Consider the following 27640-nt stretch of genomic DNA (forward strand, 5'->3'; position numbering starts at 1 on the left):
TACCCTGGTTAAGTAGCTTGCTGGCTTTCATAACTAAGATCACTTTGGGCAATACGACTGTACCTACACCTTTAAACTTAAAATTGGTCCATGTATGAGGATTAAACACCTCTCTATGGGAACAATCTATACTAGCATGATTAGCAGCTAGCCCATCTATACCTAGAATCACATCAAAATCATGCATATCCAGGATTAACAACGTTACATCTATCGCATGACTCCCTATCTCAATCTGGCATGCCTTTATCTTTTCTTTCGACAACATACTCTCCCCGGATGGAGTAGACACAAATAAAACATGATCTAGGGGTTCTATTTCTAAGCATGCATGTGATACAAATACAGAAGAGATAAAGGAATGTGATGAACCAAAATCAAACAGAACTAAGGCATAATGCCCCAACACTGGAAGTGTACCTATCATAATAGTGCCTGCTTTCTCAACCTTGAACTTATTCTTAGCAAAGACCTTACCTTATTGTGGTGCACTCGCTCCCTGGTTCTGTGCAACCCCAGTAAGCCTCATAAGGAATCTATCAGCTGTATGCCTTTCTTGCCTACACTTAAAGCATGTCCTGGTCCCAAACAAACAATGACCCAGATGGTGCTTTCCACAAGTGGTACATAAAGGCTTCTCTCTAGCAACCCCCACTGTCTCAAAAGGTTTCTGCTGAAAGAGGCGAAGGTCACCATCGGATCTCAATTTCCTCTACGGCACTATAATAGACTGCTACTCAGTCTTCCTCTTTTGTCCTGAAGTCAACCATTTTCCTACTAACTTGGACGAATTAACCCTCTTCTGTAAACTGATATCCACTGCATCAGCGTGGGTGGGTGGTCGGAAGGCTCGAACGAGACCCTGGATATCTAATCTAAGTCCTCTAACAAACTTTTTAGTCCTAGCAGCCTCATCTCTTATAACATCAGGGGCAAAACGAGATAGCATATCAAACTCTGCATCATACTGCTCCACCGTCATATCACCTTGCTCCAAATTCAGAAACTCTTGCTGTTTGGCATACTTCACGCTGGCAAAGAAGAATTTTGCATAGAAACTCTCCTTGAACTACTCCCAAGTGATCTGATTCACGTCACCCCCTAACATCCTCTCTGCCGTCTCTCACCAGGCGGTGCCTCTGTCTGTCAACATAAATATGGCGCACTACACCTTCTGATTGTCAGGACACTTCATATACCGAAATATGGTTTCTATAGAAGACAACCATATCTGCACCTTGATGGGGTCCTCCAAAGACCCATTGAATGACTTAGAATTGTATTTTCATCAGTATATACAAACTACACATAACAGTCCAGAACCTATACTTCATTTACAACATAGCCCAACCGTATGCACAAGCTACACATAACAGCCCAACATCACTACTCCATTAACAACACGACGCATCAGTATGTATAAACTACATATAATAGTTAAGTCTTCTACACTTTATCAATAGCATAACCCATCAATATTACTAAACTACACATAACAGTCATGATGTCTATATCAGTCGAAAGCATAACTTGGCCATACTTTTTATCTATACAAACAGTTGAATAATACAATCATTATATTATAACTCTTATATCAATCAATACGACCCAACCTAAAGTTAAGTCCAGTAGTAGAAGTCCCTTACCTTTGATTTAGCTGCGCTTCTTAACCAGTACCAAGATCCAACGAACCGATTAAACATAACATAACGAATTCAAGAAATAAATCAAATACTCCCCTAGACCAAACCTTTCATCTAAAGCACATAAATTCATGCTCACAAGCTTACCCAAGTAAATGGCGAAACGAACTCCAAATCAAGCTTGCCGGAAATCCTAGGAATTCGACCGCTAACACCTTCAAAGATTTAATAGTAGTTCAATCAATTAATCTGACATCCACAACTAAATAGCCATGAGAATAGCCACAAAACTCATAATATTTATCCTACCACAAAACTTACAACGAGGCAAAAGCGGCAAAACACCAAGTGATTCGGACGACGGTGAACAAGGGAGAAACAAGTGTGGCTCGGCTGGAAAGAGGAGATGGCTCGGGTCGGCTCGAATTAGCTTGGTCGACTCAGGATGCGGCGCGAAGAGAGATGGATGTAGGACTGAGATGGTCGGTGATCTACAGGCATGGCGGTGGTGGCTTGCGCAGACGACGAATGAGGAGAAAGATTGGAGGCGGTGTGAGGCGGTGCTGGAACAAAGAAGAAGGTGGGCTGAGGCAACGACGAAGCGAGCTTCACACAGGCAAGGAGGCGTACGGCGGCCTCCGTCCACGTTGCTTCATACCCGGCGTCATGCGGCTAGCAGTCGGACGAAGAAAAAAAATGAGATTTGAGGCAGCGGCTAGGTGGTTCACAAGGTAAGAGAAGATGTTGAAATTCGAGGGGGGGTGCGGCTAGAGTTAGGAAGAATAAGAAATTTTTAGGTTTTTTAAATAAAATAATAATAATAATAATATAATTTATATTATAATATGTTATATTATATTATTATAAAACTTATTTTCCTCGTTTTTTCTTTTCTTTTCTTAACCTAAATAACTCAACACCCAAAAATTTAAATTCTCAATAACTTAAAGTAGTTATGTTGGAAACATACCTCAAAATTTCGGGGCGTTACAGTTTTTCTTCGTTTTCGTATGGATGTTTTGTAGATTTCTTTTTGAGTGATGAAATTGTGCATTGTGTACTTAAATAGTAGCATAATTTTGTGACCCGTATATGCAAGGCTTTCCATTTGAATACCCTCTACATTTCCAATACCAAGCTTAGAAGTTATAGAAAAGAATAATTCACTGCCAAGCTTAGAAGTTACTGTTGTTGAATCGTGTATGTGCTGTGTTGTTGAAGTGTGTTGTTGAAGTGAATGTGCTGTCTTGTTGAATCAATTATTTTTTTCCTTTTCTTTTCTTACTAGGTTTTGCCTGAATCCATTGGATCAGTGAAGCCATATTTGCAGCAATTCATTGATATATAGGCATTTTTTGTAGGTTTGGTAGGAAAATTTTGGTACTTAATTAAATAGCTTGTTTGTACCAAAATATATATGTACCAACAATTATACAAATATTAGAAAGTGTATGTTTCTTTCTATTAAAGCGTTCACCGTTTCTTTCCATATGTGATTGTATTGGTCTGTGTAATAGTATGTGTAATGGCAAGTCGACAAGAAAAATAGGATTCAATAAAAAAAATAGGGCAAGAAAAACAGGGACTGAAAACACAATTATGACATTTGAATCTAAAAAAAACTGTCATCAAAAACGTTTTCTTGACAGTTAATTAAAGTCATGGTAAGTGAAATGATGATAATTAATATCTGTCAAACAATATTAATAATAACACTTATTCACTGTCATAAAATAACAATAACAATTATTCATTGTCATAAAATATAAACAATGACAGTTATTATCTATCATCGAATATAAATAACGACAGTTATAATCTGTCATAAAATAATAAATTCGTGACATTTATTCTCTGTCATGAAAAACACATTTCATGACAGTTTTGTAGAACTGTCATAAAATACTTTCCATGGCTGCCGCATCAATGACTGCAAATAACTGTAACAAAAGCTTTCTATGACAACATTTAATGGTCATCATAGACCCTTTTTCTACTAGTGTTTGCTTCTGTTGGTCAGTACTTAGGTCACTCATGTGTTGTACATAAGTTATGTTTAGGGTTAAGTTGGTTAAGATGTTTTTCGTTTGGTTTAAAATTGTTGTCTGTAAGCAATGGCGCTTAGCCTTAACTATTTTGAGCTTTATGTAATAAAGTTTAATTATCATGTTAATCCGCTACATAAGTTAATTTATTCCAGATGTTTAGCTTTACAAAAGGTTTAGTAGTCAGGGTCAATTGGTGTTATTTTAGAAGGGAAGTGACATCGGCTGACATCACGTCATCTCTTAGGTCAAGATTAGGTAATCCGGGAGGGGGTGTGACAAACTTAATTTCTTTAATTGGCTTACTATTTTGAGGTTGAAATTCCTATCCCCTCCTCGTTGGAAGTCCATAAATTAATAAAAGCTTTCAACTGAAAAGATATTGTTGGTCGTATTGGAATACCAGTTGTACCTTTCAAATACTGTAAAAGGTGATGAATTACATCTAGGTGAGTTGATCATGGCTGGATTAGTAATTGTTCCTTTGATGAAACTTGCCTCGTTCTTTTTAGAAATTGCCATAATCATCGGTTGACTCCATGAACTGTAGTTACTAGCCCCGACTAATGGTTGAGTAACTAAGGTTGAAGTAGGCGTGAAAGAATGATGATGCATACATGGATTCAATTGAGAATTTGAAGAATTCGAATTATATTCTCTGTTTCTGTCATGGAGGAAGGATGAAGAGAAGAAACATAGATATCAAAATGGAAAAACATTTAGCGGCGCGCGGGAGACTCTCTAATACCATATCAAGATATTAGAACCCAAATGAATTTTCTCATATCATTAATATTTTGAAGAAAGGGAGTACGAATGGTAATAAGCCAATAATAACCAATTATCGGTTTAACGGATGTAAGTCAAACAAACTCATAACAGATATTATGTACAATGAAACAAACTGATACTATATCTATTATAACATCTTTATACACAAGTTAAAGAGATATAGTTAAGGATAAATTTCTATCTAAAATAAAAACAAAAGAATAACAAAGCAAAAAACCCACATCCAAGAAAAATGAGAAAGAAAAGAGAAAAGAGAAATAAAAGATGAATTTCTAGCACTTTCTTTTTCTCTCTCTAACTAATGGTATTGAAATTTTCGCCTCTAACTAGTGGCATTAGAATTTTCGTAAAGCTTGATTTGCTGAGGAGAAATATATGAGATAAAAATCATGACGAAAGACAGAAAAGTTTAAGAAGAAATGTGTTGAAAAAGCGTAAATTTGGAATACGAAGAAAACAAAAAATAAGATTCAAGTGTTCTCCTTTCATGTAATTGAATTTACCAAAATTTCTCATGCTCATTTATCATTTGTTTATCATTTGGCACAACTTCAAATCCATAGTTGTGAAAAGGTATACCAAAAACTATTTGAGAAATTATCAGAAATATGATAAAATTGGAAGGAGGAAAGAGTTTTGGGATGAATTTTAAATCTAAATAATTATTGTAAGATAAAATGAGTGCATGAAATATCAAAATTGTCCCCACATAAAAAAAACCCCTAAAGTTCCCTTTTTCTCTTCATTTACCTCACACACGACTTGGTTCTCCCTCACGACTCAACATCCTACGACGGTCAACAGAAACTACAACTGAAAGTTGAGAGCTCAGGTTTGTAATTCTTCTTTCCCTCTTTCTTTGACTTCTTACCGAGCCACAATCCTCTTCACCTGATTTCCTCCCTCTCTCTCTGTTTTTTTTTTTAACCTTTTGAAAGGTTACCTGTTGAGTGTGCAGCAGGAGTTGCTGTAGCTTTTAGAGCTCCAATTGGTGGTGTATTATTTTGCAAAAGAAGAAGTAACTTCTTGGTAAACTCATTATTTGCAATGATAATAGCAAGTGGGTTTTACTCTGTAATGTGGGTCTTTCGGTGGTTAATTATTTCAGTGTCTCATTGATCTTTCCTTTGGATCTTCATCCATTAAGCTTTTTCTCCTTTGGTCATTTATATTTTATTTTTACAAAAAAAGCCTTATTCTAAGTTGTTTTTGTGTTATAGATTTATTAAGATGGAAATGATGTTATTTTTTCTGAGCTGGTAAATGTGACAAGTGTTATCTAAAATTAGGTACATGGGAGTGATAAGTGGATTTCTAATTTGATATTGTATTTTGTAGTAGAAGGTGGTGCCGATAGTGATGTTGAGTCATCAAAGGAAACAAGCAGTGATGGAAGCAGTAATTCTAGGGCAGAAAAGAAAACGAAAACTAGTATTATTAACTCCAATTTTTGTTGTATTAGCAGAGTACTTATTTAAATAGTTTGTTGGTACCAAAACATGTATGTTTATTCTATCATTGTACAAACATTTACCAACAAGTGTGTACAAATATTACAAAGTGTATGTTAACGTATATATATTAAACCGTTGACAGTTTGTTTTCATATGGGTGTGTTGTATAGTACTTTGTGCCTGAATTGGTCGGTTAATGGCAGGGCGACAAAAAAACAGAGATTGAAAAAAAAATAGGACAAGAAAAACAGGAACTAAAAAAAATTATGACATTTGAATTTTAAAAAAAAACTGTCATGGAAAAGGTATTCTTGATAGTTAATTAAAGTCATGGTAGGTGAATAATGACAGTTATTATCTGTCACAAATTATAAATAATGACATTTATTATCTATCATAAAAGATAAATAATGATAGCTATTATCTATCATAAAATATAAATAATGACAGTTATTATCTATCATAAATATAAGTAATGACAGTTATTATCTGTCATAAATATAAGTAATGATAGTTATTATCTGTCATAAAATCTAAATAATGACAGTTGTTAACTATCATAAAATAAGAGATTCGTGACATTTATTTTATGTCATGAAAAACGTCTTCCGTGACAGTTTTTTCGAACTGTCATAAAATATTTTCCATAACTGCCGCATCAATGACTGCAAATAACTGTCACGAAATCTTTCTATGACAGCATTTAACTGTCATCATAGGCCCTTTTTCTATTAGTGTGACAGTGAATACTTTGCTGTTTTTTTTTCTTTTGGATTTTTTTTGGGTTTTTTTTTTTTTTAGATTTAGGGAAAAGAGAGTGCGGGTATGTTTTATGTATTTGGACAGTGGTTTAAACTGAAAGAAGAATGTAAGTATGTTTTTTGTTCATCCACGTTAAGAACAAAAAAGAAATAAAGTTTATAAATTTTTTAGACGTGTTTTATATAGTTTGGACAATGACTTGAATTGAAGTATTGGATGAATGATGTTTCTTGGGTATATAAGATTAGTAAAATGAACTTCCAATAGTAGGTAAAATTAAGAACTTCAATCTCGTATAGCCTATGAACAACTACAAATTGAACCATAAACTTCAGGAACCAAAGCAAAGTACCAACTACTAAATGCAATAAAATAAAAAGTTCAGTCAGAAAGAAGTAGATTATAAGTAATTAAAAGGAAATGAAACTGAAAATTCATAAACAAAAAAAAAAAAGAGAGAGAGAAAGATAATGATTAGAGAGCAATTAGGGAGTCTTGGAATGTGCGAGATAATACATATGTATCTAAAAGGCTTCCTAATCATATTTAAGAAGCCTTTTAGGAAGCCTTTTAGGTATGTACATATTATCTCACATATTCCAAATTTTTACTATGCATTCCAAAATCGAATTTCTACCTCTCTTAAGTCTTTTAGAGTGCTTTTATGCATGTTTAGGAAACCTTTAAAATACATATATATTATATCGCACACATCTTACACGCATTTAGCATATTTCAAACTTTTAATATGCATTTTAAAATCGAATTTCTACCTCTTTTAAGTCCTTTGGAGTGTTTTTACAAATGTTTAAAAAACCTTTTAAGTATATATGTATTATCTCGCATATTCGAAACTTTTACTATGCATTCCATAATCGAATTTTTACCTCTCTTAAGTTCTATGGAGTGCTTTACGCTTGTTTAGGAAGCTTTTAAAGTACAAATGTATTATCTTGCAGACATATCACACATATCTTGCATACATCTCGCTTATTCCAAAATTTTATATGCAATCTAAAATCAAATTACTAACTCTCTTTAAACTCCTTAGGAGTGCTTTTACGCATGTTTAGGAGTTGTAATATAGGTATGAGGTGGTAACACAATAAAAAGTTGTAACTAAAAAACCTATTAAAACATGTTTTAAACCATCTAAATTACCTTTGAAGCACCCAACATAAAATTAACCAATAACAATATTCTCAAAAAATAAAGAAAAAAACCCAACTCTTCCATTTTGGAGCTAAGATCGACTTACAAATTAGAAAACTTAAAATCCTAAAGAAAACAACAAAAATAGAAAAGGAGTACTTCAGCAATAAAAACAAAAATCAATAAGCAACTTAGAAATTATCTCCTAAAACCAAAATAAAGGTTTAAGTTTTTGTTTAAGTTTGAGGATGAAGTAGTTGAATCCAAATTGTCGACACTGTCGTCGTCGATGTCTAAGTTGCCAACTCCGTCCAATAGTCCGCGTGCCGCCATATGAAGTGTGTGGTCACTAATCAAGCAGCTACATGCAAGAAAGAAAGGTGAGAGAGAAGGAGAATAATTCTATAAAGTTGATTTTTAGGGTTTTTTAACTTAAGGGTATTATAGACTTTTCACATATTCGTTTGTCCTAAAAATCATCTTTTTAAAAACTGTTTATACCCCTAAAAAATAATCCTATTTTTGATAATTTTCCAAATGAATTGTAAAATGAAAATATAATACAAATATAAAATTAACTATTACAAATTTTGTTAGCTTTGCAAAATCTAAAAAGTTTAGCTTCATTCTTGTTTTGCTTCTCTATTTTGGCCCATTTTGTTTGAATCACATAGTTCTTTTCGTAAATATCAATAATTCAAATCTACAGACATATGAATGATAATATTTAGGTATTTAACGATATTTTGAGAAAAATCACAAATATCACAAAAATTTACAAAAATATTGTGAATTTTCAGTGAAATTTTAAAATAAATTTATTTAAGTAATAAATTATGAGTTTAAGCATATAAATCAATAAGTGGAAGCCAAATATGATTGATAATAGTGTCGGAATTTATGTCCTAAAACTCATAGTTTGTAGTTTAAATTACATTCTATTCAATAAAGTAGTTATTGAGGACTTATTAGTAAAAATAGAATACTATAATCTTGAATCTAATAAACTTAGGTCCCGAGGCTATCTAGTATAGGTTGAACTTTATGTAGAGACATAAACGTGGATCAAGTTCGAGTTTATAGCCCAAACGGTTTATAGTGTATAAATAAAGTTGGTCACCTTATTCTGGGAACACTATGGATGCGACCCGCTTTGTAGTTAGTACAAACGATGTGACCCTAAATCGTTCATGTAGAGACGTGAGAGTAGGAGCATCCTATGCAAAGAGTTTATAGTCACTTTTAAGTTATAACATCGTAAACTGTATAAAACTGACTATTTCGATTATTGATGACATAGGTAACTTTATCTTAATCTTGAGTTAATTATGGACTTCTGTTGAAACGGAATTATCCTTAGATCTGCATAGGTGAGGGTAGCTCATCAGCGTTGGCCCAATAAGCCTCCCATTTTAGGGGTAAGACCGGGTGGATAGCTAGAGACATAGGGTGCAAGACGAAATTCACTCCTATCCATTTTAGGGTTAGTAGATAGGTTGTTCCCCTTAAGAACTTTCCAAGTCTTGAATAAGGGGCCCCACCCTCGCATTGACCCGAGAGGGATTTGATTTATAAGTTGGACCTTAAACTAATTGTTCAATAGTGGATCAGTGGGACTTAAAGAACAAGATATAATTTCGAGGGTAAAATGTTATTTTAATCCAGTCGAGATTACGAACAACCTATGAAGGATAAACTTACTGATCATGGTTATATCAGATGGATAGAAATATATATATATACAATGAGGGGAGTGCAACTACATAAGTTTATTGGAATGAACTATTAGTTAACGAATGGTGAGTAGCTCAGTAAAAAAGGGTTTAGTCAGTTAACCTTGGATTGTTGGAGCCCATGATCTATAGGTCCATTAGGTTTCCTTACTAGTTCATATAGAATTAACTTATAACAATATGTTGGAACAATTCGAATTGTTCGAATTAGGTAAAGAGAGAGAAACCAACAAATATATTTGATATAGCTGTCGGTTATATGTTTGAGATAGAGCTTTATGTTTAAATGTGATTTAATTATTAAAAAAATGAATACAAATTCATAATCGAAAGTTCGGAATTGATGGAAATAATCAAAATTGTAAAAAATAAAAATGTTGACATTTGACTTTGAAAAATCAAACTTTGACTGCCTTTATATTCAAATATGATTTGTTATATTCAAATATGATTTGAATTTTAAAAAAAATAAATGCAGATTCGTGCTCGGGAGGTCGGAATTAGTCAAGATGGACAAAATGGTAAAAAGTCAAAATGTTAACTTTGACTTGAAAAAGTCGAAGTTTGACTTTGATTTTAAAGTTGAAATGACCATATTGCCCTTGAACTAAGTTAGTGGAAAAATCCAACATTTTTTTGGATAATCCCACTAACATTTAGTGTGATAGGTGGCTACATGAGATGTAACACCTAAGCCACTAAGTTTCACTAATTGTTAGTGGAATAATAGGTGTTTAGTTTTTATAAACAAATTGCATGCATTTTGCATGTAATTTGCTTATAAATAGGTTTTTTTTTTCAAATTTATAAAATTTTTGACCATTTTCAATATTTTGAATTTTAAAAACATCCCTCTCTTCAAAATATCTCAATCCTACATTTCCACCTCCAATTTCTATATATCTCTCTTATTTCTTCACTTAATGGGTCGTACAACCAGTTCTAAGTCCAGAAAATAGCGGCTCAACTCTACTAGAGGTCCTGGTTCGAGTTCGTGAGGAGATTATAAAGAATCAGAAAGCTACAAAGGTGTTTTTCTTTGACTCTAATTTAGGTCAATTAGGGTTCTTAATACATGTTAATTACTAAATATAGTTTAGTTGCAATCACTACAAGAAATTTGGCCTTTAATGTCGGTTTAAAACCGACATTAAAGGCCTTTAATGTCACTTGGTGACCGACATCTTTGCGAGCGTTATTAAAGGGCTTTAATGTCGGTTGGGCTTCAATGTCGGTTATAAACCGACATCTTTGAAGGTGTTATTGAAGGCTTTTAATGTCGGTTTATCTTTAATGTCGGTGGATAACCAACATTAAAGATGTTTTTAATTTTTTTTTTAACCGACATTAAAGCTGTCTTTAATGTCGTTTTTTCAAATTTATTTTTATTAAATCCTTGCATTATTGTCCATTTTGTATGACACCAAATAGTTAAAAATGAAATCTTTTACTTGTACATATACAAAATGAAATCTTAATAATGTGTACATTTATATACAACTTGGCTCCAAATACAAAGAAATTATGAAGCTTAATTATTATACACTGATCATCCTTTGGAAAAAAAGAAAGAAAGAAAGAAAAAGAATATATTGAGAGAGCAATAACTAAAATTGCAACTAATAGCAAACTAGAACGCTTCACAAATGACCATCTTCAAGATCTTGTCACAAAGATAAGGGTCTGGCTAATTGTACTCACTTGCAACCATTTCTTCTATTGCAGTCATTTGTTTAGTGATATCTCCCTGTAAAAGACATCAAGATGGTTGAATTGATAAGTAACAATGTTATGACCTAGTTATAATTGCAAGTCTCGCAACCGAAACTTACGTAACTAAGTATCCATATCACAAACAAAACAAAAATGTAAAAACAGAAACCAACTTATTTAAGAGAAAAAAAGGTCGTTCAAAGCAAGCAAACCACATATCACAAAGATTTTTTTTTTAATCTTCAAAAGAAAAAAACACCACACCAGGGCCAGCGGTATTTCCTCATTGCCATAACCTGACTGAAAAATATGGCAACAAACTAGAAACAACAATGAACTTTGTGAATAAATAATAAATATGGCATCCTGTTGGTTGTTACATGAAAACGTCTCAAGAACGTGAAAACAGCTCAAACTTGGAGTATGACGTCGATAACTTGTTTGATTTTTCCAATGAGGGACCTGATTTGGAGTGGATGAGTAATTTCCTGTAATTGGGTATCATAAGCAGCACCTATAAAGCTTAGGTTGTTGGTGCACTCTCATGCAAATCATCACTGAATTATCTAAAATTTAATCGTTTCACTCATAGCCTTTACCAAAATATTTGGTTGCTGATGTACAGATTCCTACTAACTTCATCTTCTGCTATCATCAAATCAAAATCATATTCCAAAGATCATAATTCTATACACAACTATAGGGAATCTGCAAGAAACATCTCTAGCTTTATACCAGAATGATTATTTCCATCGCTGAATGTCTATTGCCTGCAGCATATGTGAAGAGTTTGTTTTAAACTTCTTAACTATTTCCATACAAAATACAATTTCTTTCACCTTTTGTTTGGATGTTAGTGCTTCCTTGCAGGTTGTGCTATACATTTCCATGGTTTGCTTTAGTTCCAACTTCAGCCTCCTCATTTCAGCCTCTACTTCTTCCTGTAGTCATCAACATATAAAACTCAGCCTCATAGCTTCTATAGTTTTCTACAACAATTTCATTTTGTTTCCCAGCTCGTAAAGGGGATGTGAATCAAATTAAACTGTCAAAATCGATTCCATTGATAGATTAAATGTTTAACCCTACATACTCAAATTAAGATATTTACACTAAAGAGGTAAAAGTAAAATAATAAGACCTCTTATAAGAAACAATTGAAACACAAGATAATCTAACTCAATTGTATAATCAAATAAACATAATTCAAGAATATAATTTAACACTTACCATACTCTGTGACGAAGTTGACAATCTGTCACTTTCTGAGAAAACCGATAAAAATTCAGGTGGATAGTTTACATCCAGTGATTTGCGTCCATCTAGTGATTTGCGTCCATCTAATGATTTGCGTCCAGACAACTGCTACGTGGAGACCAGACAAAATATTGCACTTATGAGGATTTGTATTGGTCTCAACAACTGCTACGTTGTAAAAAGAAAAATATTCAACCTTCAAACAATTAATTAAAGACGTCGATCAAATAAACAGTTAATTTACAAACTCTGGACCTTGACAAGTATGACTCTAGAACTTGACTGATTTGTTTTTCATTGGGGAAAGCAGCCAATAATATGAAGGATTACTACCACTATAGTTCGTAATGGGTGAGTTTAAAATCACAGTACTTAGAATGAACTGTTCAAGATACTATTTACAGCCTCAGCACTACCATGCTGCAAATTAGCCCCAAGCCTCAGCACTACATTCAAGGTTACTCATCTGATCTTATGCTATATTTGTTTCATGATAATCTAAGAGTTCTTACAGATATCCTGCTTCAGAAAGTTTTCAAATTTTGATTGCTCAAGCCTTTTCCCTTCACCTCATAAAAATATACAATGATGGGTATTTTCAAGAATGATTCATGACCAGCATCAACATCAGAAGTCTACACTACATCTTCAATGAATATACCCCCTAAGTTTAGATGACAGGCTTTGACTGGCCAATAAATAGATTTTCTTTAAGATAGATTCCAACCAATTCACCCTCCCCCCAACACACACACACACATCCCTCACCTCTTTTTTTTTCTTCTAAAAGTTAATGTAAACAGTGTACAAACGCAACTTGAACATAAAGAGAAGAAATGAGTCAATATCAACTCACATTATATAGATCAATAACTGTCTCATCTGGACCCGGTGAGAATGCACTGTTGACAAATACAAACTTCAAAGAATATAAACAATTAGCATAGAGAAGTGTCATTAATTTCAAATGAATTGGCAGATGGAAAAGAGATTATTCCACAAGTCAGATGAATACGAAGGTGTCTCGTTGAATGGACCGGCGTATATAATCAATAACTTTAATAAATTTGTCTGTTCCGGGCATCTGTCAAATGTATGAAATATGTGAATGAACGTTTTCCATAAACTTGCAAGTGTAGAAAACCAAATTCCAAAAAGTTGAACTTTCATGGATGAGCTGCTGTATAAAATTTACAAAACTGCACATTCTAAGACCGGTGATTCTATATGTTTATTCCAGATTTTATAAATACCACAAGTCATGTGCAGAAAAAATTCACGGCATAACAGGCATAACAGCGATGGTGATTCGACCCTAAACCCTAAAGTTGGATATGAATAGTTCATAAAATTATAAAAAAACAAATCAATCAACCGCAACATTCCCATTGAACGAAACGGAGAAACAGAAACTCAAAGGAAGGAAACCCAATGAAAATCGAAAATCAAAATCGAAGATGAAGAATGGAAAATGTAAAATACGAATTTACCTCTACAGAAAGTGGATGAGCATGCCTTTGGATGAATATGGGAAGGATTCAGAAAAAGAAAAGAAGATGAGAAAAACAATGAGAAATCTGTGATCTTCCTCAATCACTTTCTCTCTGCCAAACCAACGCCAAGGATGCCGATTGACTTTTGAAGGAGAGAGGTTGAAGAAGGTTTCCAAAACCAACGCCAAATCACAATAGAGGCGACAAGCTCAATGGTGGCAGCGATTGTTATTCGGAGAAGGAACGGGCATTGGAGAAGAAAAAGTCGCCGAAGAAGAAATGGACGAATTCATTTGGAGAAGAAAAGGGATTGCGCGAGTAGGAGAGGGTCGAAAGAGTAAAGTAAGAGAGAGACTGTTATTTTTTCACAAAATAAAATTATTAAAAAAAAAATGGACCTTTAATGTCGGTTTTCAAAATGGCGGACCTTTAATGTCGGTTTAAAACCGACATTAAAGCTTAGTCTTTAATGTCGGTGGAAAACCGACATTAAACATCCGCCTTTTCAAAACCGACATTAATGTTCATTTTCCATTTTTCCCAACCGACATTAAAGCCTATATTTGTTCTAGTGAATTATGGTAAAAATTTGATCTTATTTCCGTTGTGCATGTCTCTTTTTACATCAAATAGAATTATAGATAATAGTGAAGATAAAAAAATGAGTATGAACTAAATATTTTATTAACAAAGTGTTAGTCATACAAAATGACCGTTAATAGAATATTGAATAGTAAAATAAATGATTTAGGAGGTACTGGCCCATCATTAGCAGCATAATTTATCTGGTAATGAAAATAGTAGTGAAAATATTGTTCAAAGTCACGGTACATATTATTTTTTGGGGAATCCGTGGAAATAGCAAATATGAGGATAGAAAAAAAAAATAGCAAACTGTTATATTATTTTGATTTATGGCAAAACTAACTGCCATAAATATTTTTCCACTCTTTTTGGCCCAAAATTAGCTCTTCACATATGACAATTGTCCATATACAAATATAGTGTATTTATTGAGATAAAAAAAATCAAACAAAATATCACGAATACAGTGTATTTGTAAACACCCACTTATGATAATTATTAACTAAATCAAAAAATTAGTATATTGTTTCAACAATCTTTAAACATATGCCATTAGTTTCAACATAACCTAATTATCACGATAAAAATCAACAAATTAACGAAAAATAACTTCAAATATTCAATTTTTTATTTTTCGAATTATAGATTTAAAATTGAATCCCTCCCTAAAATCTAGCCAAAGATAATGCAATAATTAATTATTAGGATAAAAATTAAGAAATTAACGATTTTTTTTTTTAAATATTCAATTTTTTATTTTTTGAATTTTAGATAACAAATTAACGAAAAATAACTTTAAAATTCAATTTTTTATTTTTCGAATTATAGATTCAAAATTGAATCTCTTCCTAAAATCTAACCAAAGATAATACAATAATTTATTATTAGGGTAAAAATTAAGAAATTAACGAAAAAGAATTTCAAATATTCAATTTTTTATTTTTCGAATTATAGATTCAAAATTGAATCCCTCCATAAAATCATGCCAAAATAATGCAATAATTAATTATTAGAATAAACATGAAAAAGAATTTCAAAAATTCAATTATTTAGAACATCGTACCAATCTCTCCCTCAAATCATGTCAAATATAATGTAAATTCAAAATAATTATCATAAATTAGTTTAAATTCAAAATTCAACCCCAATAATTAATTATTAGGATAAAAATTAACTAATTAAGGAAAACTAAATTAAAAGATTCAATTGGAAGTAACGGTGGAAAGCGATCTTAACAATCAACCAAAACGGAGGAAAGAACGGAATAGTCTTCTAATTAGAGATATCGAGCGATTCAATATCCAATCCAGATTGTGCGATTCCAACAAGAAGGCCATCGAGAATGTCGTTGAAGTGGCTAAGATCAATCCATTTGAGATTGGAGAATCTGAAGTATACGCAGGAATAGTTAAATCGGAGATTCTCAGTGTAGTTCGAACTTGTTGGTGATGGAGAAGAATTGCTTACAGACGAGTGATAGATATTCAAAACGGTGGGAGTGACGGCGGTGGAGGAGGAAATTGAAGATCAATTCCAAGCATTCTTCAGGCAAGGAAGGAAAAAGTTCTTCCATTGTTGTCGTCTTCATTTCGACTGAAAAAATGTATTTTGAAAACAAAATCAAATTGGAGAAAGAGAATGTGGAGTGGTTGCATGAAGATGTGATATGTTGCCGAAGATATTTTTTTTTTTTTTGGGAAATTAGAATATTAAGTGTGGGCGCATAATTTATATTAATTAGAGGGTATTTGTGATATTTGTTACAATTGTATTTATCAATTAGGTAGAGGCATTTAAGGTATTGTTCTTCTTTTTTACTATTCTTCTTGTTAGTCCTTATTTTTTTAAAATTAAATTTAAAAACGAGAATTCTTGGATTAAAAATTGAGAGAATATTTTGGAACATGTTGATAACCAATTTTGGAAATCAAAGGTAATAGTGATTTTGGAATATGTTAATATTTTGTCTAAATTTTAGAATTTAATAAGTTAGAAAACGTTGATACACAGTTAAACAGAAAATGATGTTTTTAAAAATGAAAAAAATGGATATGAGACGAAATAGCCACTCAAAAATTGGTATAACTACAATACTAGATCAATATTTTAAATATTTTTCGATATCTACCAAAGTTTCGATGAAATAATATCCATTAACCGATATATCCACGATGTTTCACCATTGTACAAGTGATATTGGTGACTTTTCTTGAAAAAGACCTTCACTCTCTATCCCACGTTCGCGATGTATGGGCGATGTAATTGATTCAAATAATGAAACAAGAAACAGAGTTTTTTTTTTTGGGGAAGATACCGGATTTGCATATCGATCCTATAATAATATCGGACGACAAGAAGAATAGCAAAATATAAAGTTCACTTTGAATAAATGACAATTTTATTTTTAAATTGGCAAAATAGCAAAACAGTTAATTTCTACTTAATAAATGAGGCAACTATCTCTTAAATGTCCATATCTAATTGACAAATTATATTTCTAAATACAACAGTAAGAAAAACTACAAATACCTATAATATGCACACCCTCATATTCTAATTTTCCCTCTAAACAAAATAAACCATCCTCAGTAAAACATCACATCTTCTTCATACAAACACTCCACTTCTCCAAGAAAACCATAATTTTTCCTTCTCTTTTCCTTCTTAAAATACAATCGCTTTGTCCCTTCCTTTTTTAAACACTTTGCACTTCAATACGCGGCCTTTTCCACCAATTGCTTTCCACCATAACTTTTAAGATCGCTCCCACTTAATGGTTTTGAACCGTTCCCTTTTAGGATCTCTTTCCACCGGTCTTCAACCTTTCGTTCGTTTGTACCATTCTATTTGTTCTTCAACCTTCCGTTCGAAAGTATTTAGACATGTTAAAATTTCGAAAACAATATTCTTTCCTCCGTTCTTTGTTCAAATTTTCATTTATGCGGCCATCAGCGTTACAACGGATGGTCAATATGGTCTTCACGCTTTCGGCGAATCTTTTAATTTCGTTTCCATTAATTCCACATTTTTTCCTAGATAAATAATATTTAAATTGTATTTGGCATATTTTAGGGAGGGCTGAATTTGAATCAAAGCTTAATATTTGTCATAATTTTAGGAAATGATTGATATTTACGTGCGTATGAAATTTGAATCTTTTAAATGATTTTTAGTTAATTTTTTTTATTGTTTTTGTTAACAATTAATTATTTCATTATCTTTGCCACGATTTTAGGGAGAGATTCAGTATAATTCCAAAAATTCAAAAAATGAATATTTGAATTTTTTTTGTTAATTTCTTGTTTTTTATTCTAATAATTAATTGTTGCATTATATAATTTTGAATCTATATTACTTTGATAAAAAAATAAGTATTTGAAGTTATTTTTCTAAAAATTGGTATAATCAGAAATATTGAAACCAATTGAACATGTTTACGGATCTCTCAAATAATTATCACAAGTAGTGTAAATAGACCGTAATTGTAAGTCGGATAGAGATATAATTTCGGATCAAAAGATGAAAAAATATTTAAGGCTTAGTTTTACCGTAAATAAAAAAAAAATAGTTTATATTTTTCTATTTCAATTCAACTGTTTTAATTTTCAACCTTCTGAAAAACGTGAAGGCGATCCAGATTTTTCCGAAGTATCCCCCCAATTCTTACATATAGTTCCATCTTACATCCATCTTCTTGAATTTTCGCTCGATTTTCTTGTTCATACTTCATACCCTTTTCTTCTTCTATCCTTATTCCGATCTAACATGGCGGCGACAGCGTCTCAATTTTCGTGTTTGTGCGCCATCAACCGTGGCTTTCGCCTGCAACACCGCCGACCATTCTTAGCTTCTCGTCCTTCTCTTTCCTTCCCTAAGGTTTGTGCTTCCTTTCTGTATTCTCGTCTAGTAACTCTCTGAACCGGAAATTTGAACAAGTTGTAGTGAATTTTGATGAACTGAGAGTATGCTTCGCTTTATGAATCAGTGATGAAAACCATTTTTCCGTTGGCTTTTAATTTGATGCATGGATAGCCTTAATTTTAAATTCGATATATTTTACCCTTTTGTTTGAATGACTTAATTCGGTCATAGCATTTTGTGCTCAACTTGAATGATTTTAAGTTTCAACTTCCTGGTTTAATGCTATGTTCTTGCTACTGGTTGAATTTTATACTTCTCTGCTTACGTTTAGTTTCATGGATGCTTCATCTGTACATTTTTTGGAACTTAGATTGGACTTCTAATTGACAAGAGATATGAAAGTTCCCATTTGTTTTAAAGTTTTGAAATGGCGATTTCTTGAAAGTGCCTAATACACAATGACATTCAGTGGATAATCGGTGGATCTGACACTTGAATTTTCCTATTTCAGTTTTCGATTGTTATGAGCGTTGAAGGATCTGGTTCGAATGCAGCTGATTCCCAGACTAAAACAACTTTAAGCTATGCCACTGATGTATCAGAATCTCAAGTTGCCACAAACTCATATCCGGATGTTGAAAAGTCGCCCGATGTTGGAAATTTAGAGAATGAGAAGCTGCAGGAGCCTGGTGGTGTTGGTGCTGTGCCAAAACGAACAGCAAAAATTCACGATTTCTGTTTTGGCATTCCTTTTGGTGAGTTTTTGATGTGAATCTTGAACTCAAGAATACTGGAAAATGTTTTATTATTATTTTTTTTTATTATTCTGTAATGAAGGTCTTAAAGACCTATTTATACAAGAGGTTGGTTGGTTGGTTATAACTAACCAACAGAAAAATAAAACTGTTTACAACTAATTAACAGAAAGTAAAGTATCTTAACAACCTAATAACCAACTAAAGGTTGGTTGAAAATTAAGGACTTAAGCAAAGGTTAAACTAATTGCTTGAAACTAATCAATTTGTTATAACTTCTTACATCAACTCCACCCAAACAACAAAAAGAAACTCAACCCTGAGTTTGATTAGGAAAGCTGAAACTGATTTGGGGGGTGGTAGGGATAGATGTTGGCAATATTGAAGGTTGAACTGATCTTTATGTTTGGAGGAAGATCTATCTTATAGGCATTCTGTCCCAACTTCGCTAGAATAGGAAAAGGTCCAAGCTTTTTGTTAGTTAGTTTTGAATGTTGTCCAGAAGGTAGGCATTGCTTCTTTAGATGGATCATTACAAGGTCTCTGACTTCAAAAGTTGTTGGTCTTCTGTGTATATCCGCTTTAAGTTTGTAGGAAGTATTGGAAACTTCTAAGTGTTGGCGGACTTCTTCATGGATTTTTTTTATTTGGTCGGCCACAAGTGTTGCTTCAGCACTAAGATCAACTGTAACAGGCTAGTTTGCAAGATCAATTAGGAGTGTAGACAATTTCAAAAGGGGATTTGCCTGTGGATTGGTCGGTCATGTTATTGAAGGCAAATTCTGCTTGAGCGAGGTTGAGATCCCATTGTTGGTGTTTGTCTCCACTTAGGCAGCGAAGGAGTTTGCCAAGTGTTCAGTTGGTCACTTCTGTTTGACCTTTCTTTTGGGAATGGCTAGTAGAGCTGAAAAGTAGGTTGGAGCTGAATCATTTCCATAGGGAGTGCCAGAAATAGTTCATGATTTTGACATCCCTATTTGAGACAATGCTTTTAGGTATGCCATGTAATCGAACAATTTACCCAAAAAAAGATTAGCAACATTAAAAGCATCATTAGTCTTTTACAAGCTAAAAATTGCGCCATTTTGCTAAATCAGTCAACAACTACTAAGATAGTCATAACCACGTTAGGTTCTAGGTAAGCCAAGAACTAGAAAGGTCTTCCCAAATATTAGTAGGGATAGAGAGTGGACAGTAAAGACCTTGGTTTGAAATAGATCCCTTAGAATTTTTGCATATGAAGCATCTTTTAACAAAGTTAGCAACATCTTTCTTTAGTTGTGGCCAGTTAGCAACATCTTTCTTTAGTTGTGGCCAAAATAATTTTTGAGTTAGTAGGGTGAGAGTTTTGTCTCTTCCAAAGTGGCTGGACAAACCACTACAATGAGCTTTTAAAAGAGATTCTCGAAGGGAAGTGTGTGGGATGCATAAGGAGTTATTTTTGACAAGGTAGCCATAAAAAATATGGAAATCATTTGCCGGGAGGTGGTTGATACAATTTGATCAAATATCTTTAAAGTCGATATCAGTTGGATATAGATCTTTAATATGAGAGAAAACAATGATTTCACCTTGAAGTAGGGTTAGAAGTGTACCATTTCGGCTTAAAGTATCTGCCACTTTATTGATAATACCTGGGGTGTGCTTGATGGCAAAATCAAAACGTTGTAGGAATTGAAGCCATCAAGCATGCATACGACTAATGGACTTTTGAGATTGGAGAAACTTTTGAGAAAAATGTTAAGTAAGTAAAATAAATTCGTTGCCTAGCATGGTTTTAGAGCACGAACTAGGGAATACAATTCTTGTTTGTAAGTGGACCATTTCTGGCTAGATGGACTTAGTTTTTCACTTAAATATTCAATGGGATGTTTATCTTGGCTAACGACAGCCCCAATACCAATTCCCAAGGCATCTACAGTGACTTTAAAGGGTTGTGGAAAATCTGGAAATCCTAAAACAGGGGTAGAACTTAACACTCTTTTTAAATGGTTAAAGCTGGTGGTTTGAGCATCTCCCAAAAAGTAGGGCTTTTTAGATTTTAGATAAGATGTTAAAGGGGCAGCAACTGTACTAAATTACGAATGAACTTTCTATAAAAAGAAGCTAGACCTAAGAAACTTTGGATTTCCTTTAGAGATTTAGGTTGTTGCCCATCAACTATGGCTTCTATTTTATGAGGATCTACACTAATACCTTTAGAGCTGATAATAAAGCCTAGGAAGCATAATTGATGTTGGAAAAAGGAGCATTTTTTGATGTTGATATACAAGACGTTTTCTTGTAAAATGGTAAATATAGTAATCAAATGTTCAACATGAGATTCATGGTTTTTACTATACACAAGAATATCGTCGAAGTAAACAACAACAAATTTATTAAGAAAAGGTAATAGTACATGATTTAGGAGGTGCACGAAGGTACTAGGGGTGTTGGATAGACCAAATGGCATGACTAACCATTCAAAAAGCCCTCATTGGTTTTAAATGTTGTTTTTCATTCATCCCCGGCCGAAATCGAATTTGATGGTAGCCACTTCTGAGATCTATTTTAGAAAATATTGAAGCTCCGTCTAATTGGTGATAAGGCAATCCTAATCCTCAGCCCAAAGATCCAAGCTATTAACGTAGCAAGAACCTTTGAAATAACAAACTAACACCTCCTTATACTAATTTAGATCAACCAAGAAAAAGTTAGGATTAGATTACCTCTTAGATCAAAGATCTAGAAGCAAGATTTGGAAATTTTGTTCTAAATTGAGTCACTCCACTATAAAACTTCATCAAGGTTAGATTGAATGACTTGCATGCATTCTATCACAAGAACTGCAAATTAAGGGAAAAGTCTCAAAATGAGTTTTCAAATTGCATTCATCAAAAATCTTGTTCTTACAAATGGAAGGATAAAGGCATTATATAGCTTTGTCTAGAGATTCTATCCTAATTAATGAAAATGCCAAAAAGTCAAAATAAAACATTAACTATCCCAACAACTACTTCTAAACCACCATCTTTAATACTAAGCTATTAATGGTAGTTACCCTAACTTTTCAAATTAAAACAAATGGAAATACAATAAAAATGTGATATTAACTAAATCATGAGGTCTTTAAAGTGTTGGTTTTATGAAAGCTTAATGTGTACCCCATAGTCTGCTTCAACCGAGAAAACATTGACATTCAATACTCTAAATGGTCCTTCGTCTCTTGTATTAACATTTGGCACATGGAACGACCCTATTCATTCTTGTACATGAAGAATGAATGATTGGTTAATCTTTTGATGTCTTCCATCTTGTAATTGGTCCTTCTAGAAGGAGTGGAACACCATTATTCTCATTATTTTACCCCTCTTCAAAAGGAATCGTCCACGAATCAAGAAATTCATAACCTACATCAAAAGGACTCAAGTCAGCAATATTGAAAGTAGAACTTATCGGATATTTCCCTGGAAGGTCAATCTTGTATGCATTGTTGTTAACTTTTTCAAGAACTTGGAAAGGTCCATCCCCTCTTGGATGTACCTTTGTTTTCCTTTGAGATGGAAATCGCTCCTTTGGGGGATGCACCCAAACCCAATCACCCGGTTTAAAAACCAGTTTCTCTTCTTCCTTTGTTGATTCTTGATGCTTTTTTGGAGTTATTTTTTTCAATCCTCTCTTTCACTTCCTTGTGAAATGTCTTGATCAACTCTACCTTCTTTGTAGCTGCATCACTTACAAACACATTAGAAGGAATAGGCAGTAAATCAAAAGGTGTAAGTGGGTTAAACCCATAAACAACTTCAAAACGATAACAATGAGTTGTACTATGAATCGCTCTGTTATATGCAAATTCAACAAATGGTAAAGAATCCTCCCAAGATTTAACACTCTTTGAAATAATTGCCCGAAGTAAAGAACCCAAGGTTCTATTAACCACTTCGGTTTGCCCTTCAATTTGAGGATGACATGTAGTTGAAAACAACTACTTTGTCCCCAACTTACCCCACAACACTTTTCTAAAATGGCTTAGATACTTTACATCCCTATAACTAACAATAGTTTTAGGAATTTCATGCAACCTTACAACCTCTCTATAGAACAAGTCAGCTACATGCTTAGCATCATTGGTTTTGTTACATGCTATAAAATGTGCCATCGTACTAAATCTGTCCACAACCACAAAAGTACTATCCTTACCCTTTTTAGTCTTTGGCAAACCAAGCACAAAATCCATAGATATGTCAGTCCAAGGTTCATTAGGCACATTCAAGGGAGTATACAATCCATTGGGTTGTGATCTAGATTTAGCCTCTTTGCATTTAAAACATTGACTACAAACCTTATGGAGATCATGTTTCATTTTAGGCCAAAGAATGTTCATGTAACATATCTTAGGTTTTATGAATTCCAAAATGCCCCATTAATCCACCCTCATGAGCTTCTTTAACAAGCAACTCTCTTACAAAACACTTAGGAACACAAAGCTTACTTTTGTTTAACAAAATATCGTGAAACACATAATAATCATCAACAGCTTTTCCATCAAGACAAAATGAATAAATCGTTCAAAATCAGTGTCATCTCTATATAACTCCTTAACATGCTCAAATCCAAGAATTTTTGCACTAAGAGAAGTAAAGAGATTGTACCTTCTTGACAAAGCATCGGCTAACATTGTCTTTACCGTGCTTATATTTGATTACATAGGGAAATGTCTCAATGAACTCAATCCACTTTGCATGACTACGATTCAGTTTTCTTTGTCCCTTAAGATGCTTCAAGCTTTCATGATTAATGTGAATCACAAATTCTCTTGGCCATAGGTAATGTTGCCATATCTGCAAGGCACGAACTAGAGCAAACAACTCTTTATCATAAGTAGGGTAGTTCAAACTTGCTCCACTTAGTTTTTCACCAAAATACATTAAAGGCTTCTTGTCTTGCATCAAAACAGCACCTATGCCCAACCCACTTGCTCACACTCAATTTCAAATGTTCTTTCAAAATTAGGCAAGACGAGTAATGGTGCATTCATCAATTTTTCTTTAAGTTCTTTGAAGGCTTTTTCTTGCTTTTCTCCCCATTCAAAGGCAACATGCTTTTTCACTAAATTATTCAATGGTGCAGCTATAGCACTAAAGTTCTTTATGAATCTTCTATTGAAACTAGCAAGACCATGAAAACTCCTAACATCACTTGCATTTTTGGGTGTTGGCCATTCTCTAATTGCCTTAACTTTCTCTTCATCTACTTCGGCTCCATTTTTACCCACTATGAAGCCAAGAAAGTTAACCTTTTTCATACAGAAATTACACTTGCTTAAGTTAGCATAGAGTCTCTCTTTTCTAAGTGTAATTAAAGTTGACCTAACTTGCTTCTTATGCTCAATCATAGTCTTTGAATGAATCAAAATATCATCAAAGTAAACAACAAAAAGATTTCCCAAAAATTCTCTTAAAACATGATTCATCAAACGCATAAATGTACTAGGAGCATTAGTTAAACCAAAAGGCATAACAAGCCATTCATACAATCCAAATTTAGTTTTGAAGGCAGTTTTCTATTCATCTCCTTCATGCATTCTAATTTGATGATATCTGGACTTCAAATCAATCTTTGTAAAGAAACATGAACCATGCAATTCTTCAAGCATATCATCTAGCCTAGGAATAGGATAATGATACTTTGCAGTGATTTTGTTGATGGCACTACAGTCCACACACATGCGCCAAGTTCCATCCTTCTTTGGCACTAATAAAATCAGTACAGAACATGGGCTCAAGCTTTTCTGTACATACCCCTTCTCCATGAGCTCCTCCACTTGCCTCCGCTTCAACCAAGAAAACATTGACATTCAATACTCCAAATGGTCCTTCGTCTCTTGTATTAACATTTGGCACATGGAATTGAGGATGAACGACCCTATTCATTCTTGTATATGAAGAATGAATGATTGGTTAATCTTTTGATGCCTTCCATCTTGTAATTGGTCCTTCTGGAACGAGTGAAACATCATGATTCTCATCAATTGGTCTAGAAGGTCGGGTAGTCTAGGGATCGGGAAATGGTATTTAATGGTAATTTTATTAATGGCTCGGCTGTTCACACAAAGTGTTCAAGAACCATCTTTTTTGGGTGCAAGTAAGGCTGGAACTGCACATGGACTAATGCTAGGTTGTATGTGGTATTTGTCTAAGAGGTTTTGTATTTCATTGTGCAGAGCTTTGTATTCATTAGGGCTCATTCTATAGTGGGGAAGGTTTGGTAAGGTACTTCCGGGATTGAGGTCAATTTGACGTTGGATGTTTCGAAGTGGAGGTAAGGCAGTAGTTTCATCGAAAGGGCCGAAAAATTTTGTAAAATTTGGGAAACTTAGGGGTGTGGGAGTAGAAATGGAAATGTAACATCTAAGAGTTAGTATAGACTGCACGTATTTATAGCAGGTGTGTGACTTTTTTGTTTTTCAGGTAAAAGAAACATTTGATTGATAGTAAATAGCAGGTGTGAGATTTTGTAAGAGGTCATGTTGGGATGAGAAGTTGGCTGTCTCAAATTGTCCTAAATAGTCCTTGGACTTGTCTGGTGCTTTGGTCACTTCTTGCTTATTGGAATCTTTCTTTTACCAGCACTGATACAGAACAGATGGCCTCATAAAACTCTCTTTATGATACTGGACAATACGATAATTTCTTTCTTATTACTTTTTTCAAGTTTAAGAGACTAGGTCCCATTCTGTTCTGTTTCGATGAAATGTAGAGAAATATGAGTGGCTTTAATATGTGTTCTCTCTCTATTTTTTTTTAATGTATGGGATGATATTAAATTAGACGGTTTTTTAAATGAGGAAAGATGGATGAAGTTCAGAAAATTTTCTTCGTGTGTGATACCTTCAACTTTGAAAGAATACAAACTAGTGCTGCAATGTTCGTTTCCCTCCTAAAGTTTGATTATTAATCGGTAATAGGTGGAATTGTTCTAAGTGGTGGCCTTATTAGCTTCATTTTCTCAAGAAACCCGTCTGCATTCAGCAGTTTGGTGTCTGGAGGTGCTTTGCTGGCCTTGAGCACCTTAAGTTTGAAAATCTGGAGGCAGGGGAAGTCCAGTTTTCCATTCATTCTAGGACAAGCAGGTAATTGACTTTGTTTCTCTTCTAAGTCAGTTGCATCTCCCCCTAATTGTACTTCAGACATGCAATATAACATGTATCAATTTGGTTTATTCCCCCAAATAAAGGTGTAATTAATTTGAACTGTTTGTTTGGTCTCTCATGGTGGGTTATCTTTCTATTTGCCCTGTGTATTCTTTCATTTGATCTCAATGAAGTTCTATTTCTCTGAATGGGAAAAATCATAATAGATTCAGAGTTGATTGGAAAATGTAAGTTGCGTCTAAGTTTTCTGTTTGACTGTGTTTTTGCAGTATTTACGGCCTCGTTTTTCTGGAATAGTTATCAGACGTACTTATTGGTATGCACCTCATCTATATAAACATTTGACCTGAATCAATAGATATCAATGCTATGATGTTGTCATAATTACTATTTTCGTAATTGTAGACCAAAAACGTGTTTCCAACAGCCATTTATGCTGCCCTCAGGTAAGATTTTATTTATTTATTTATTTATTTTTATAGTTCTGACTGCCTTATCTTCCTTTGTTAATTATAATTCAGATTAATCAAATCTCCTAACGAAAATTTGTTTTGGTTTTGTTTCTGTCGCAGTGCTGCAATGCTATGCTTCTACTTATATGTCGTAATTTCTGGAGGAAACCCACCGCCGAAAAAATTGAAGCCTTCTCCATCTGCTGCTTAATGAAATTCAAATCCTATACATAGTTTGATTACACTTGGAAAAATAATTTACTTTTTGATGTAGCGCTGAGTTAAGTTAGGAGGGAAAAGAAGGCCTCGTTTTCATTTGTTGGGAATGGTAAAATACTAAATGAAGCTTAGGAGGTGGGAAAAATGCACTTGAATAGTTATAATCTGTGAGGAGCTAGGCGGTAGAATTCATGAAGAGGGAGTGTGTTACTTGAAGGCAACGAGAGCTTGGATTTTGCTTTTGAACATAATGGTTATGAGGTTTGTATTTATAGAAATAACTTGTTAGTAGTTGAGTGTTTTCGTTGGGGTAAACGACCCTTTGATAAATAGTTGAAGATAGTTATTATTGCTATTAGATGAGGGGATTATTACTGGAAGACTTCTGTAATAATTTAGATGGTTATATAATATATGGTGAATCTTTGAAGGTACAAAATCTAGCTAGATTTGGTTTATCTCATTCAACTTCAGTACACCAAAGACATGAATTCTTCAATACATGTATGAGAGGTTCGCTAATATAAACACACAAGCTGGTGGAGAGGCTGTTTACAAGGCTCAATCCCATGGAGGTAGAAATCTAGGTTTT

The 27640-nt window shown here is 33.6% G+C and overlaps 1 protein-coding gene across 2 annotated transcripts; it reads left to right on the top strand.

Moving 5' to 3' along the window:
• The first annotated feature begins 18195 nt into the window (after positions 1–18195).
• Positions 18196–27487, top strand: LOC103502437 (protein FATTY ACID EXPORT 1, chloroplastic). Of its 2 annotated transcripts, XM_008466370.3 has the most exons (6): positions 18196–18505; positions 19002–19245; positions 26192–26356; positions 26647–26693; positions 26783–26823; positions 26950–27487. In XM_008466370.3, exons 1-6 carry the CDS (start codon positions 18395–18397, stop codon positions 27038–27040), a joined length of 699 nt encoding a protein of 232 aa, XP_008464592.1. In that variant the 5' UTR covers positions 18196–18394; the 3' UTR covers positions 27041–27487. The 2 variants fall into 2 exon arrangements, with proteins under 2 accessions (XP_008464592.1, XP_050944178.1); XM_051088221.1 differs by lacking the exon at positions 26192–26356 and having other exon boundaries at positions 18220–18505.
• Positions 27488–27640: the final 153 nt, after the last annotated feature.

Source organism: Cucumis melo, chromosome 8 (genome assembly GCF_025177605.1).
Source record: "Cucumis melo cultivar AY chromosome 8, USDA_Cmelo_AY_1.0, whole genome shotgun sequence".
Classification (NCBI taxonomy): Eukaryota; Viridiplantae; Streptophyta; class Magnoliopsida; order Cucurbitales; family Cucurbitaceae; genus Cucumis; species Cucumis melo.